The sequence below is a fragment of the Ursus arctos genome, unplaced genomic scaffold (assembly GCF_023065955.2).
Source record: "Ursus arctos isolate Adak ecotype North America unplaced genomic scaffold, UrsArc2.0 scaffold_7, whole genome shotgun sequence".
Taxonomy (NCBI): domain Eukaryota; kingdom Metazoa; phylum Chordata; class Mammalia; order Carnivora; family Ursidae; genus Ursus; species Ursus arctos.
The window spans coordinates 74,554,398-74,568,244 of record NW_026623089.1 but is presented as its reverse complement, the minus strand read 5'-3'; the positions used below and the strand labels follow the sequence as shown (position 1 = coordinate 74,568,244).

Here is a 13,847-nt window from a genome sequence, read left to right as displayed (position 1 = left end):
CATATTATACCATGTATGTGGGTTTTATCATGGATATCGGTCTTTGGGCATTCAAAATTATTTATGATCCTAAAATTTCTTCAGTGTTAGCCTAGCTATGACATGGAGCAGGTCATGGATGATCCCAAATGGTGGGAAAAGATCCCAGGAGGCAATAATTATGACCAAAAGCTGAAAGTATTATGCATTAATATTGAAGAAATGCATTAAAGTATACCTAAACGAGGGCAAGAGGAAAGCTTCCAGAATTGGATAGTTAGTATTTCCTGGGGTGGGGGAGAATCATGTTTGTTAGTATAACCAATTTTTAAATCAGATTAAGCACAAAGGCACCAATTACATTTAAGTTGGATGGGTTTTCATTAGAAAAAATGGGGTAAATAATAATTCAATCTGAACTGAATCTCAGATCCAAGTGTATTAGTTTATGGTGAAGACACAGACAGAATATCTACTCACCCTCTTCATTTCCTGAAACTATGGAGTACACAATACTCTGGTTGATGGCTGCTGCCGAAATCACACCAACCATAGTCCCTCTGGTTGCAAGTTCACTCACTGGAGGGGGTCTGCAGGTTTAGAAAAGAGGATTCATTTTTTGTAGTCTATTTGTCATGACAGAGTTTTGAATTTAATAATAGAATATGCTAGTTCATGTGTGAGTACATTTATTTGAATAATACATTTTCTGAAGTTTTCAAAGAAGTACCACATTAAGACTCCAGCCCTAACAAACTCTGTTCACAATTATGCAAATGATCTTGGTTGTGAATGTCACCTGCATTATTTTTAATTTGAGATATAATTTAATTTCAGATACTATTTTATTATCTGCCAAACATCATACAAAATTCTTCCCACTTGTTTCTCTAAATTACCTTCTGAACTGAAAGCAATAGAAGGATATAATTTTCTACCTCCTTTTGTAAAATAAAATGTTGCTCTTGTGTTGTTGCTATTGGCATATTTAACCAATAGCTTCCAGATGACTCTTTCTAGTTCTTGTTCTTGCTGTACTGTGAAGCTTTAAATGGACGAAAAGTATTTGAACAGATGATGTCACAACACTCACATTTCTCTTGAACTCACTGATTTTGCCTACCTGTAGCCATGTTCTGTCCTCAGTACTATGATATTTACTTAATTTCCAAGTTATATTTTCAACAACACATCTGATTCTCAAAATCTTCATTTATTTTACAGTATTGGTCACTGTAACTAGGCTATCATAATTTTAATCGTAACCTAATCCAAATAATCTCACTTTTTTCATATACAGGTATTTATAGTACCCAGATCCAAAAGATTAAAAAAGTTAGTAAATAGTCCAGTCCATCTATCGAGCGCGTCCAACTTCTCTAAGCTACCACCTCTTTCCTCAAACTGATAAGACAAACCCTACCATCATTTTCTCCATTGGCTTTTTCTTTTAATACTTTTCTAATATTGCTCCTTATTTTTATCTCCATCCTCTCAGTTCTTCTAACCTGGATTACACTGTGCAATCGTATTGTGCCTTCACTGAACCCTTTTATAACAAATCCTGAACTGCAAACATATAGTCTGGAAAATTAATTATATACAACTCTTTATAAACATGTTGAAATTGCTATGTTCTTTGCCACCACAGTGCATACGCTTGGTTAAGTTACCGAAATGTGAAGCAACCTATTTTACAGATGCTCTAGTGGCTAATGGCGGTCCATATATTCATCGCATATCCAGTAACAATTTTTTGCTAAAGAATAAGAATTAATCCATATAGCTTTGAATGAAAATGATGAAGTATGTATGTCTGTACACATGTATTTCTGCCTTCTTTTATTACAGCAGATAACCACACACGTCCTCCATACCCCATCTAAGCGGTTTGGGTAAGGCTGCCCACATCCCCAGGGTATGTGGATAGACACGTTACCCATCTCTGACCACTGAGGGTGCTTTATCTTCTTTGCTCAGTGTTCACATCTCATGTAAAAAAGTCTTGCCCAGAAATTTTAAGTACTAGAAAAAATTTTTTTGCAAGAATTTTAATGCTGTTGGATGTTACCCCATGAGAAAGGTTGATCAGGTTCTTGTCGTTCATGATACCAACACAAATTAAATAACTAAAGGTTGAGAATAGGTCTCTTATACTTTGACTAATATTCTAAATGCTGCTATACTTGAAGCTAGGTAAGCTTATCATTTCAGTTACTGAAACAAATTGTCTTTTATTTCTCCTTTATCTAGGATTTTGATTATTTCCAACCAAAAATGTACCCACTAACAAGAACATGTTTACATTAGAAAAGGATACTTTGCCTAGATAGACACTTCTAAAGTAACATATCTGAGATAACAATTATATTCTCTGAGCAATTTATTTACACATTGTCACAGTGTCAGTTCAGTGGAATACGGATGCCTTCGGTAACCTTGAGCAGAAAAGATAATAGTCTACCATATAAAGGAAGACATTCACAAAAGTGACACTAAGGTTGGTTTTGACGGACTGCTTTGATGATGAATAGATACATTCTTGTACAATATTTTAGATTATAACAGAGACATTAAGACCATGCACTGTTTGTTACATTGCTTAGTGATTGACTATGGTGGTTGTGAAATCAAAAACCTGGAAAGGATTTAAAATCAGAGAGATGGAAACAGGACAGTCTCTGAAATGGACCACAATAATGGCCCCTCCTGACATTTTGACCATTGCATAGTGTTCTCCTCTCACAAGACAGCCAGCTTGCTTCTAATCAACAGAACACAGCAAAGAAAATGGAATGTCACCCCAGTAATTACATTACATGAGCCTGTATCCTGCAAGTTCCCTCTTGCTAGGAGACTCTTAACTCTCTCCCTTGCTGGATTGAATGAAGGGGACACGTGGAATTGCCCATACGGCAAGAAACTGAAGATGATGTGATGTCTGACCACCAGGCAGCAAGGAACTGAGGCTCTCAGCCCAACATCCCACTCATAACTGATTCTACCAACAACCACACGAGCTTAGAAGCACACCCTTCTCCAGTCAAGCCTCAGATGAGACACTGGCCCTGGCCAACACCTTGATTCAAACCTGTGTGAGACAATGAAACACAGAATGCAGGTAACCGATTTCTGACCTACAGAACCTTCAATATGATATATGTGTTGTTTTAAGTCACTAAGTTTGTAAAAATATTGTTATGTGCAAGAGATAACTGATACACCTTGATTTGAATGTTAAGAGCAATGAATTGTTAACTTATGACAGATCAATATACCATACAAGTTAATTTTGATACAAGAAAACATACGTTAGCTATATTCTGGGATCACTTCCATAAATTGAATTTCTTCTTGTGAAAGTAAACATTGCTTAAGTTGTTTACTTGTTGGGGCGCCTGGGTGGCACAGCGGTTAAGCGCCTGCCTTAGGCTCAGGGCGTGATCCCGGCGTTATGGGATCGAGCCCCACATCAGGCTCCTCTGCTGGGAGCCTGCTTCTTCCTCTCCCACTCCCCCTGCTTGTGTTCCCTCTCTCGCTGGCTGTCTCTATCTCTGTCAAATAAATAAATAAAATCTTTAAAAAAAAAAAGTTGTTTACTTGTTTATCTTGTTACTACTCGTGAGATAACTAAATTTTATACTTTCTGTAATTAGTTTCTTGGTAAAGTACAGAAATAAGAAAGTCTGCAGCTCATGTACCTTCAGCTTTAACATTAGAAAAATGCCACCATTTATTTCAAACTTTAAAAACAACATTTTATGTATATTTTTGAACAATTAGGATGGAAATGATCAATACTGGAAAAAGTAAAGGGCATCATTTTAAAAGGAATTTAAATCCTATGCATACCACTAAAAGCACTTAAAATTCTATTTGTTAGTAAATGTTTAAAACAGATTTACTTTCTAGACAAAATATCTCTTCATTAACCTTTGTCTTAATTGTTCCAACACACTTCTTTCTACCAGAATCAAAACATGCTATAAAAATGCAATTTTCTCCTGGCTAGAATTAAATGAACCTCCATGGTAATGAGCCTTAGATCACACAATTTCAATTCTTTTCTATTTATTGCAAGGCAGACCCTGTTTTATTTTTGTTTTATACCCTGGAAAGTACCAGTTACATGATTGGGCAAACTACATATTTCCTTAGGAGTCACAGGTTACTTGAATACACAATGAAAGAGTCGGTGTAAATCAGGATCTATAAAGCTGCTGACAGCACAGAAAGGTAAGGAAATGGAATGATGTGGGCTGGGCATCCATTAAGAGGGAGCTGGGTGGACAGAAGGGCTCGGGAGGGCACTGATGCTCTATTTAATGAGGGCAACTACCATGCAATGTTGCCAGTGCAGTGTAAGTTTAAAATGGGAAAAAGGAAGTTCAAGTTTTTATGTGAATTCTATGAACTTTTATATTTCGGAAGCCAGTGGAAATCTATTTTTTAAAGCATCATCTGACTTGGTTTGATCTATGGGCTGACAGTTTATGACTTTCGGAGTTCTGTCTATAAGGTATTTTCTGGTCCAACCGCACTCTTAGTCTGACGTCATGTGATTTATCATTATCCCCCTACCTTCTGAGGAGTATGGGCAAATTTACTGATTAATTTCAGAAACGAAGAATTATGGCCAAATAAAGGATTCCTCAGAAGCTTTTTTAAAAAACGTTTTCCCCTTGCTTTCATTTGTATACTTGCAATTCATCCACTTTATAATAAACAATATGTCAATAACCCTCTTCCAATTTAAACTTTTAATACCTCACTCAAAACAAATAGTTGTCGGGTGCCTGAAACTCAGGAATTCTGCTTTTTAAAGCTAGATTTACTGCCAATATAATTGAGAAAAAGCGCTCTTCCAATAAAAAAGGCAGTTGGATCACACAGGACTCAGGAGTGGAGCTATACAGCTTTCCTATGAATCTTTAGACTAAGGCAAGAGATCAGTTTGGGTCCCCCCCCCCCAGAAGAGAACTGCTAGCAACATGCTAAGGACAGTGGTTATAGCTTTAACCGATATGGACCTTGAACCTGGACAGACTCATGGTTTCACACTTGTAAAGACCTTCAGAGACTCCCTCACAAAGCTTGATCCGAAGTAGATTCGATGTGCATGTGTACCAACATATCCTGATGTAGCCCTGGCTCTTATTTATCCTACCTGGGGCAACATTTTGGGCTTTATTGGCCATTTTAAACAAAACCCCTAGATTCTGACTGAAATTCCAAAAATCACCTAAGCTGGGGGTACCTGGCTCAGTTGTTAAGTGTCTGCCTCCAGCTCAGTTCATGAACCCAGGGTCCTGGGATCGAGTCCCTGTTGGGCTCCCTGCTTAGCTCCCCCTGCTAGTGCACTCGTGCTCTCTCTCTCACACGTGCTCATGTGTGCAAATAAATAAATAAATATGTAAAATCTTAAAAAAGAAAAAAAGAAAAAACAAAACAACCTAAGCTAATTCTTAAACAAAGCATAAATAATATTTTAATCAAAAAAACTCAATTATGATAGATATCAAATTTACATTTTATTAGGTCATTAATCTTGCTATTTGCATTGTCCTGTCCCTTCTAAATTTTACATGTAAAACTGCTGTATATTTCTTTTGATACCGCACTTTGGTTTTTAGAGCAGAGTTAGGTTACAGAAAAATTAAACAGAAAGTATAAAGCTCCTATATGTACTCCCACCCCCAGTTTGCTCTGTTATTAACACCTGGCATTAGCATGGTGCATTCGTTAAAATTGACGAACCAATATTGATACATAATTATTAACTAAAGTCCACTGTTGACATGAGGCTTCACTCTTGCCTTGTAGAGTTCTATGGGTTTAGACTGACTTATAATGTCATATATCCACCATTACACTATCATACAGAATAGTTTGGGTGACCTAAAATTCTCCTTTTCTTCAGCTACCCACCCCTCTTTCCCCCTGAACCTCTGGTAACCACTGATCTTTTTACTGTCTGCATAGTTTGCCTTTTCCAGACTGTCATGTGGTTGGAACCATACAGTATGTCCTCTTTTTGGACTGACTTCTTAGCAATATGTACTTAAGCTTCCCCTGTATCTTTTGGTGGTTTTATTCTTTTTACTGCTCAATCACATTACACTATGAATGTACGACAAAGAGCTGCATTTCAGTAAGAAGAAAATTGATCAAAATAACTTCAAGCCTGTTGTTTAGAAATAAATCTTTGCAGATAAAGTGAGACCCGGGAAAAGTTAACTGCTACAGAATTTATATGCAAAATACTTACAACATAAGTTTCTTGTGGATATATAAATTAATTCATAGATATCTGTTTAACATTTCAAATTTTTTTCTGAAAATATAGATTACAATAAATCTGTCTCAATTAAATACACTTTAACATATCTGAATCCTCTGAATAATGACTATGCTAAAATAACAGACTTTGCAGTTCTCAAATGGTAGACCCCATCTTTACAGTATAAATATAGATGAAACAATTATTCTACAATTTAAAACCTACTTTTATTGTTGGGTTCAAGAAGTAACAATAAAAGTAAATGTTGTGTGTGTCACATAAAGCTCCTAATTATTTTAAATGTCGTGCAGTTTAGGATATGAAAGTGTTTGTAAATAGATGCTATAAAATTTCACTGGGACTCAATCTGGTTCTATTGCTTTCTTTCTACTGAGAGACAAATCTAATTTATTTTGACATGTTTGAATTCAATATATTTGCAAATCAGTGTCAATTAAAGAACTGTTTTTATATCTACTATAAGGGAATTTAATGAAATGGGAAGAAAAAAAAGAGCATCCACCAGAACTCTTATTATTTGTAACCTTGGAGCAATTGCATCAGGGTGATCTGATTTTACTTATTTAGCCAAGAAAGTCAGTTTTAAAAAGACATGAATCAGGAGAGAAATGCCAGCTTTCCCAGAATTTTTAGGATGGATCGTAGATTAAAAAAAGATTAATAAAGGATGAAATGGTTAGACCCTGTATTTTTTACATCTTTTCCAAGGCATGTTTGCTATTTTAAGAGTTTTGCATCTTTCTGATCCACAAAGCATCCTTATCTTGAAGACAAGAAAACTGATGCCCTGAGTAGTAAACCATTTCTCAAGTCCAGAGAGCTATCTGAAGCTAGATCTGCACCCTAGGGTGTATGTATTCATTGGTTTCACTTATTATTCACATTAATAGAATTTATCTGATCTTCTTTAGTCACTGGCTCTCAAAGTTTATAAGAATTACCTGAAGAATTTATTAAAAATTGCAGATTTTTTTCCTGCATCATGCTTAAAGATTCTGATTCAGGGGGTCCATAGGGTCAGACCCAGGAATATAATTTATAAAATTCTGGCTTAATGGGGCGCCTGGGTGGCTCAGTCGTTAAGCGTCTGCCTTCAGCTCAGGGCATGATCCCGGAGTCCTGGGATCGAGCCCCACATCAGGCTCCTCTGCTGGGAGAGATATCTGTTTAGCATTTCAATTTTTTTTTCTGAAAATATAGATTACAATAAATCTGTCTGAAGAAGGAGAGCTTCTTCCTCTCCCACTCCCCCTACTTGTGTTCCCTCTCTCGCTGGCTGTCTCTCTCTCTCTTAAATAAATAAATAAAATCTTTAAAAAAAAAAAAAAAAGAATTTACTTACTACCTATGTGATCTTGCAAAAATTCTTATCTTTCCTATTCTTTTTTTTTTTATCTGTAAAGTGGACATTACCTACTTAGAAGATGATGGAGTGTACTAAGGGACATAATGTGGACAAAAGACTCTCCTTAAAGTTAGCATAGAGTAAGTACTGCATACATTATGGCTTTATTAATAAACTATTTTATGGGCTCTACTTCTGGAAGTTTAGCATAAATATTATACTGATATACAAGTTTGTCTCACTGACAGGAGGAACAACAACAACAAAAAACTTGAACACTTTTAAGTTGAATACTTCCAAACAAAGAAAACGACCAACAAGACAAAAAGGCAACCTACAGAGTGGGTAGAAATACTTGCAAATGATATATTCATAAGGGGTTAATATTCAAAATACATAAAGAACTTCTACAAGTCAACAACAAAAAACCCAAATACTCCAATTTAAAAATGGGCGAATAAATAGACATTTTTCCAAAGAAGACATCCAGACGACCAACAGGTGCATGGAAAGACGCTCAACACCACTCATCATCAGGGAAATGCAAACCAAACCCAGGATGGGATATCACCTCACACAGCTTGGAATGGCTGGTGTCAAAAAGACAAGAAATGAGAAGTGTTGGTGAGGATGTGGAGATAAAGGAACCCTCATGCACTGTTGGTGGGAATGCAAACTGGTGGAGCTGCTCTGGAAAACAGATGGAGGTTACTCAAAAAGTTAAAAGCGGAAATACCATATGATCCAGTAATCCCTCTACTAGGTATTTACCCAAAAGAAAACAAAACATGAGTTAAAAAAGATATGTCCACCCCTATGTTTACCACAATATTATTTGCAATAACCAAGATAGAGAAGCAACAAAAGTGTCCATCAATAGATGAATGGATAAGGAAGATACTATATACATAGTATATGCAACAGAATATTACTCAGCCGTAAGAAAGAATGAAATCTTGACATTTGCAATAAGATGGATGGGTCTAAAGGGTATTATGCTAAATGAAATAAGTGAGACAGAGAATGACAAATACCATATGATCTCACTATATCTGGAATCAAAACAAAACAAACAAAAAAACAGAAACAGAAATTCGTAAACACAGAGAATAAACTGGTCATTGTCAGAGGGGAGGGAGGTGGAGGGGGGCAAAAAAGCTCAAGGGGATTAAGGTACAAACCACCAGTTATAAAACAAATAAATTACAGAAATGAAAGTATAGCACAGGGAATCCAAGCAACAATACTGTAATAATGTTGCATGCTGAGAGATGGTGACTACACTTATTATGGTGACGACTCAGTGACGCACACAGTTGTCAGATTACTCGGTCCTACACCTGAAACTAACATAACATTGTATGTCAACTATCCTTCCATGATAAAAATGAAAAGAAGCAACTTTATTTAAAATGCTAACAAATACATACAAATGAAATATGTGTAATTATACGTATAACATACTAGAGATCTTTGTTCTTTGATGCATGTCTCTGTGGAAGTGGGGTTTTAAAATTTTATGTATATACTCGTTTACTGTGATAAAAATAATATGATAAAAGCAAACATAAAAAGATTGTTACTTAAAAAGTAGTAGGTAAGATGATCAAATACTTATTATTCTGGGGGTCAAAAAAACTTGGTAACTATTTATTTACTTACTTATTTACGTATTTATAGAGAGGGAGAAGGGGGAGGGGCAGGGGGAGAGAGAGAATCTTTTTTTTTTTAAATCATTTTTTTTAAAGATTTTATTTATTTGACAGAGAGAGACAGCCAGCGAGAGAGGGAACACAAGCAGGGGGAGTGGGAGAGGAAGAAGCATGCTCCTAGTGTAGGAGCCTGATGTGGGACTCGATCCCAGAATGCCGGGATCACGCCCTGAGCCGAAGGCAGACGCTTAACTACTGTGCCACCCAGGCGCCCCGAGAAAGAGAATCTTAAGCAAGCTATGTGCTCAGCACGGAGCCTGATGCAGGGCTCAATCTCACGAAACCAAGATCATGAGCTGAGCTGAAACCAAGAGTTGGACGCCTAACTGAGCCATCCAGGTGCCCCAAAACTTGGTAACCTTAAAACATTACGTTCAGAATTCAGAATCCAAAGTTATTTTACTCTCTTTATCAGACCTTATACTGCGAAAGGAGCAGAAAAATAAGTTTACCTCTCCAAAGAGTGAAACTGGTGTGTAAACATCTAGCCATTCTTTTTGAAGTCTTCTCATAATCCCAACAGTTTAAAGGTATAAAATGACAGGCATAAGTATCCCCTTCGCAGCAAGTTAAATGATCTCACTGAATTCTATTAATACTTACATAATATCTCCATAAACTTATCTGCTAATGAATATATGAGAAAAAAATGGAATACTTTTAATAAGTAATATTGCTCTTGGCTAATACTGCAGATTATGTCTTAAGCACTCAGATTTTCCCTTCCTAGTTCTCAGTCACAGAACAATTTTACATCTGAAATGGGGATAATATTTTTCTTTTTTCTATTTTTTATACCTTTAAATCCATAGACCTTTTCTGTCTTCATTCAAAAATAACAACCAGGGTGTGGAATTGGCATAGTAGAGGTGGGCTCTGAATCTTAAAAAAACAACAATCACAAAATCATTTAAAATTCAATACGTTTACTTATAGAGGTTCACCCACTCATTCAGTAAACACTTACTGAATACATACCATGTGCCTGGCATCCACTAGGCAATAAAAATACAAAGACAGGAGAGAAGAAATGGATTGTGCATTCATAAAGCTTATAGCCTTACAGGCAAACCAGACAGTTATGTGAAAAATTATAGTAAAATGTGGTAAGCATAGTAATATTAGATTTCCGATTATACGTTCAATAGTAAACATGGTGCTCACCATTTATATTTTATGTCCCTCAGATACCTATAAAGTAACTGCGGGATCAGGGGCTGCAGGGTTTACAAAATATGCTAGACGAAGCATGTTCATTTCTGGCAGATCAATCTACTTACTGAAGATAGTGTACAATGTGTATATAAATACTTAGGGATGATCTCTGAGGAAACAGTTTCATGTTTTGGCTCATTTACCTACTTAGGGGTGGCTCTTTCTCCATTATAGATGAATTTGTGCATTTGAACTTTTGAAAGGCATGACAGCAAATTTAAAACAGGACCTCTAATGCTTTTATTTGTTATTTTCTATTGATTAGATTCAATGCCTTTGGTATGAAATAGTCATATAAAGATGAGAAATCGCCATAAATCTTGAAATCTATTAAGACAGTCATACAAAAAACATCAAAAAAAGGGGAAAAGAATGCATATATAGAGCATTTGATATTTCTATTTAATTCTACTTTGATAGTTGAATAAATGCACTACATCAAATATATGACTAAATAATAAAATATAGGCATAAAACACACATTCAAGATCTCCAGAATTTTTAGGAAAGAAAGAAGTCATTTTTTTTTCATTAAGTGTTGTTCATACCCTAGAAAAATAGTGCACTAATGCCATTTATGAAGGATGGTATATCATCAGTATTCAATACTGTATTAGATAAATTTGTCACTATTTAGAAAGTGGGAGAACTTTATTTTCATTTAAATTTTTGCTGAAGAGGTTGTAATATATACATTATTTCTAGGCTTACTTTTTATTATGATCAGGATAACTATAAACAAATTCTTTACTTAGCACAATCACTTGGTTATTGAGCCAAAGACAATGAAGCAAAAAGTGGTAAAAAAAATAGTTTTCTGGTTATCCTTAAATATTTTAAATGATGAAATATTTTATTTTTTATATTTTTAAAGATTTTATTTATTTCAGAGAGAGAGTGAGCGAGAGAGAACATGAACAGGGGCAGAGGGAGAGGGAGAAGCAGACTCTCCACTGAGCGTGGAGCCCCATGTGGGGCTCAATCCCAGGACCCTAGGATCATGACCTGAGCCGAAGGCAGATGCTTAACCAACTGAGCCACCCAGGCGCCCCAATGATGAAATATTTTAAACATAATTAAAATAAGGAACTTACTCTAAGATACATATCTGATCTTAGATTTAACTAATTTTTAAATATTTTTGTATTTGCTTTTTAAAAAAATTACAGATGCCATCAACAAAATGAAAAGACAACCTGTGGAATGGGAGAAAATAATTGCCGATCACATATCTAATAAGGGGTTGATATCCAAAATATATTTTAAAAAAATATCTGTTTAAAAAGTGGGTAGAGGGACTATTGGGCAAAGTAGGTATTTTTCCAAAGAAGGCATCCAGATGTTCGACAGACACATGAAAGGATGCTCAACATCACTCACCATCAAGAAAATGCAAATCAAAACCACAGTAAGATATCACCTCACAACTGTCAGAATGGCTAGAATAAAAAAGATGAGAAATAACAAGGGTTGGCAAGGATGCAGAGAAAGGGGAACCTTCATGGACTGTTGGTGGGAATGCAAACTGGTGCAGCCAGTTTTCCTGGAGGTTCCTCAAAAAATGAAAAGCCGAATTACCAAATGATCCAGCAATGCCACATCTGGGATATATATACAAAAGGAAAGAAATCACTGTCTTGAGTAGTTATTCGTACCCCCATATCACTGCAGCACTGTTTATCATAGCCAAGACATAGAAACAACCTAAGAGCCCATTGGTGGATGAAAGGATAAAGAAAAAATTTTATATATTCTATTACATATTATACACATGTAATTCAGTCATAAAAACGAAGGAAATCCTGCCATTTGCAACAATATGGATAGACCTAGAGGATATTATGCTAAGTGAAATAAGTCATATAGGGAGGCACAAATACTGTATGATCTCACTTATATGTGGAATCTTAAAAAATCCTAACTCATAGATACAGAGAACAGATGGGTGTTTGTCAGAGTCAAGGGGGTGGGGTGGGAGTGGCTAAAATGGGTGAAGGTGGTCAAAGGGTATAAACTTCCAGTCTTATTTGAAAGTTGCTAAGAAAACAGCACTTGAAAGTTCTCCTCACACACAAAAAAATTATAGCCATATGAGGTGGTAGATGTTAACTAAACATATTGTAATCACTTCATAATACAGACATATATCAAATCATCATGTTGTGCACTTCAAACTATTACAATGTTATACGTTAATCATATCTCAGTAAACCTGGGGAAAAAATATATCTAGGTCTCCCCTACCCAGTTCCTTTATCCGTTCCCAGTTATTAAAATTGGAACAAAGTTTAAAAAGCCTGAGAGGCTGTTTTGACAAACAAAACTTTGTGTCAAAATTTCTCCATAAATATGGTAATTTATTATTTAAAATCCATTAGCGAAGAGTTGTAAACACCCACGCACCAAAACCAGATTCACTACGCTTACTATACCTGCCTGGCAACTTGATTTCCCTCTTTCTTGAGTAATACCTACTTGACACATTGAGAAATAATATATATTATTTCTATAATATATATTAATATATTATATATAATATATTAATATATATATATTGTATATAACATATATATATTAATATATATTATTCATCTATATGATAACATCTATATGATAATCATGTAATCCTGGAAGTCGTTTTGTAATTGCCATCATTTTTAATGTGACATGTCCTTCCATGAAATATTTTCCAGAGAGATTTTACTTTTCTAATCTATCTGTTCTTCCACTTTTTTTGCCGAAGAAGCTAAGAGACTATTGGTTATGTCGATAGATTAAAAACAGACAAAATGTCTGTATTTTCCTCCCATCCAGAGGTGGAGTTTATGTTTCCTTCCTGTGTCTCTAGGTTATTCCCGCCATTGCTTTGACCAACAGAAATGAAAGAGAAATTAATGCGACATTGCAGCTTCGTTAAAGGCAGAGCCTTGTGGCTTCAGCCATCACACAGGTGGAAGGAGAGCTGCTCTAACAAGTCATGTGGGAAGTCCCAGTGTCACCGATTTAAGTATGAAAAGGACAGCGAAAGCAACATGGTGAGAAAGGCCAGGCCATCCCAGCCACTCTGGCTGCAGGACAATGCCCAGGTGACCCTGAGCTAGGCAATTTACAGGATCTTTGGAAAATCTAAATTGTTTTTGTCTTTAGTCATGAAACTTGGGGACAGAGAATAGAAAAATCCAATCCATTCTTAGAAGCAAGGCACCATAGTAAAAACCTAACCAAGGGCCCTTGCTGGAGGGGTCTGGCGGGCAGGCGTTGGCAGGGAAACGAAGGGGGGCTGTGAACGGACGCT

The 13,847-nt window shown here is 35.9% G+C and overlaps 1 protein-coding gene across 1 annotated transcript in view; it reads right to left on the bottom strand.

Annotated features, from left to right (window-relative positions):
- Positions 1–13,847, bottom strand: part of PCDH15 (protocadherin related 15) — a 1,631,248-nt gene that overhangs the window by 139,474 nt on the left and 1,477,927 nt on the right. The window contains exon 26 of the mRNA XM_057308638.1: positions 460–569. Coding sequence (XP_057164621.1) covers positions 460–569 — 110 coding nt within the window. The remainder of the gene's footprint in view (positions 1–459; positions 570–13,847) is intronic.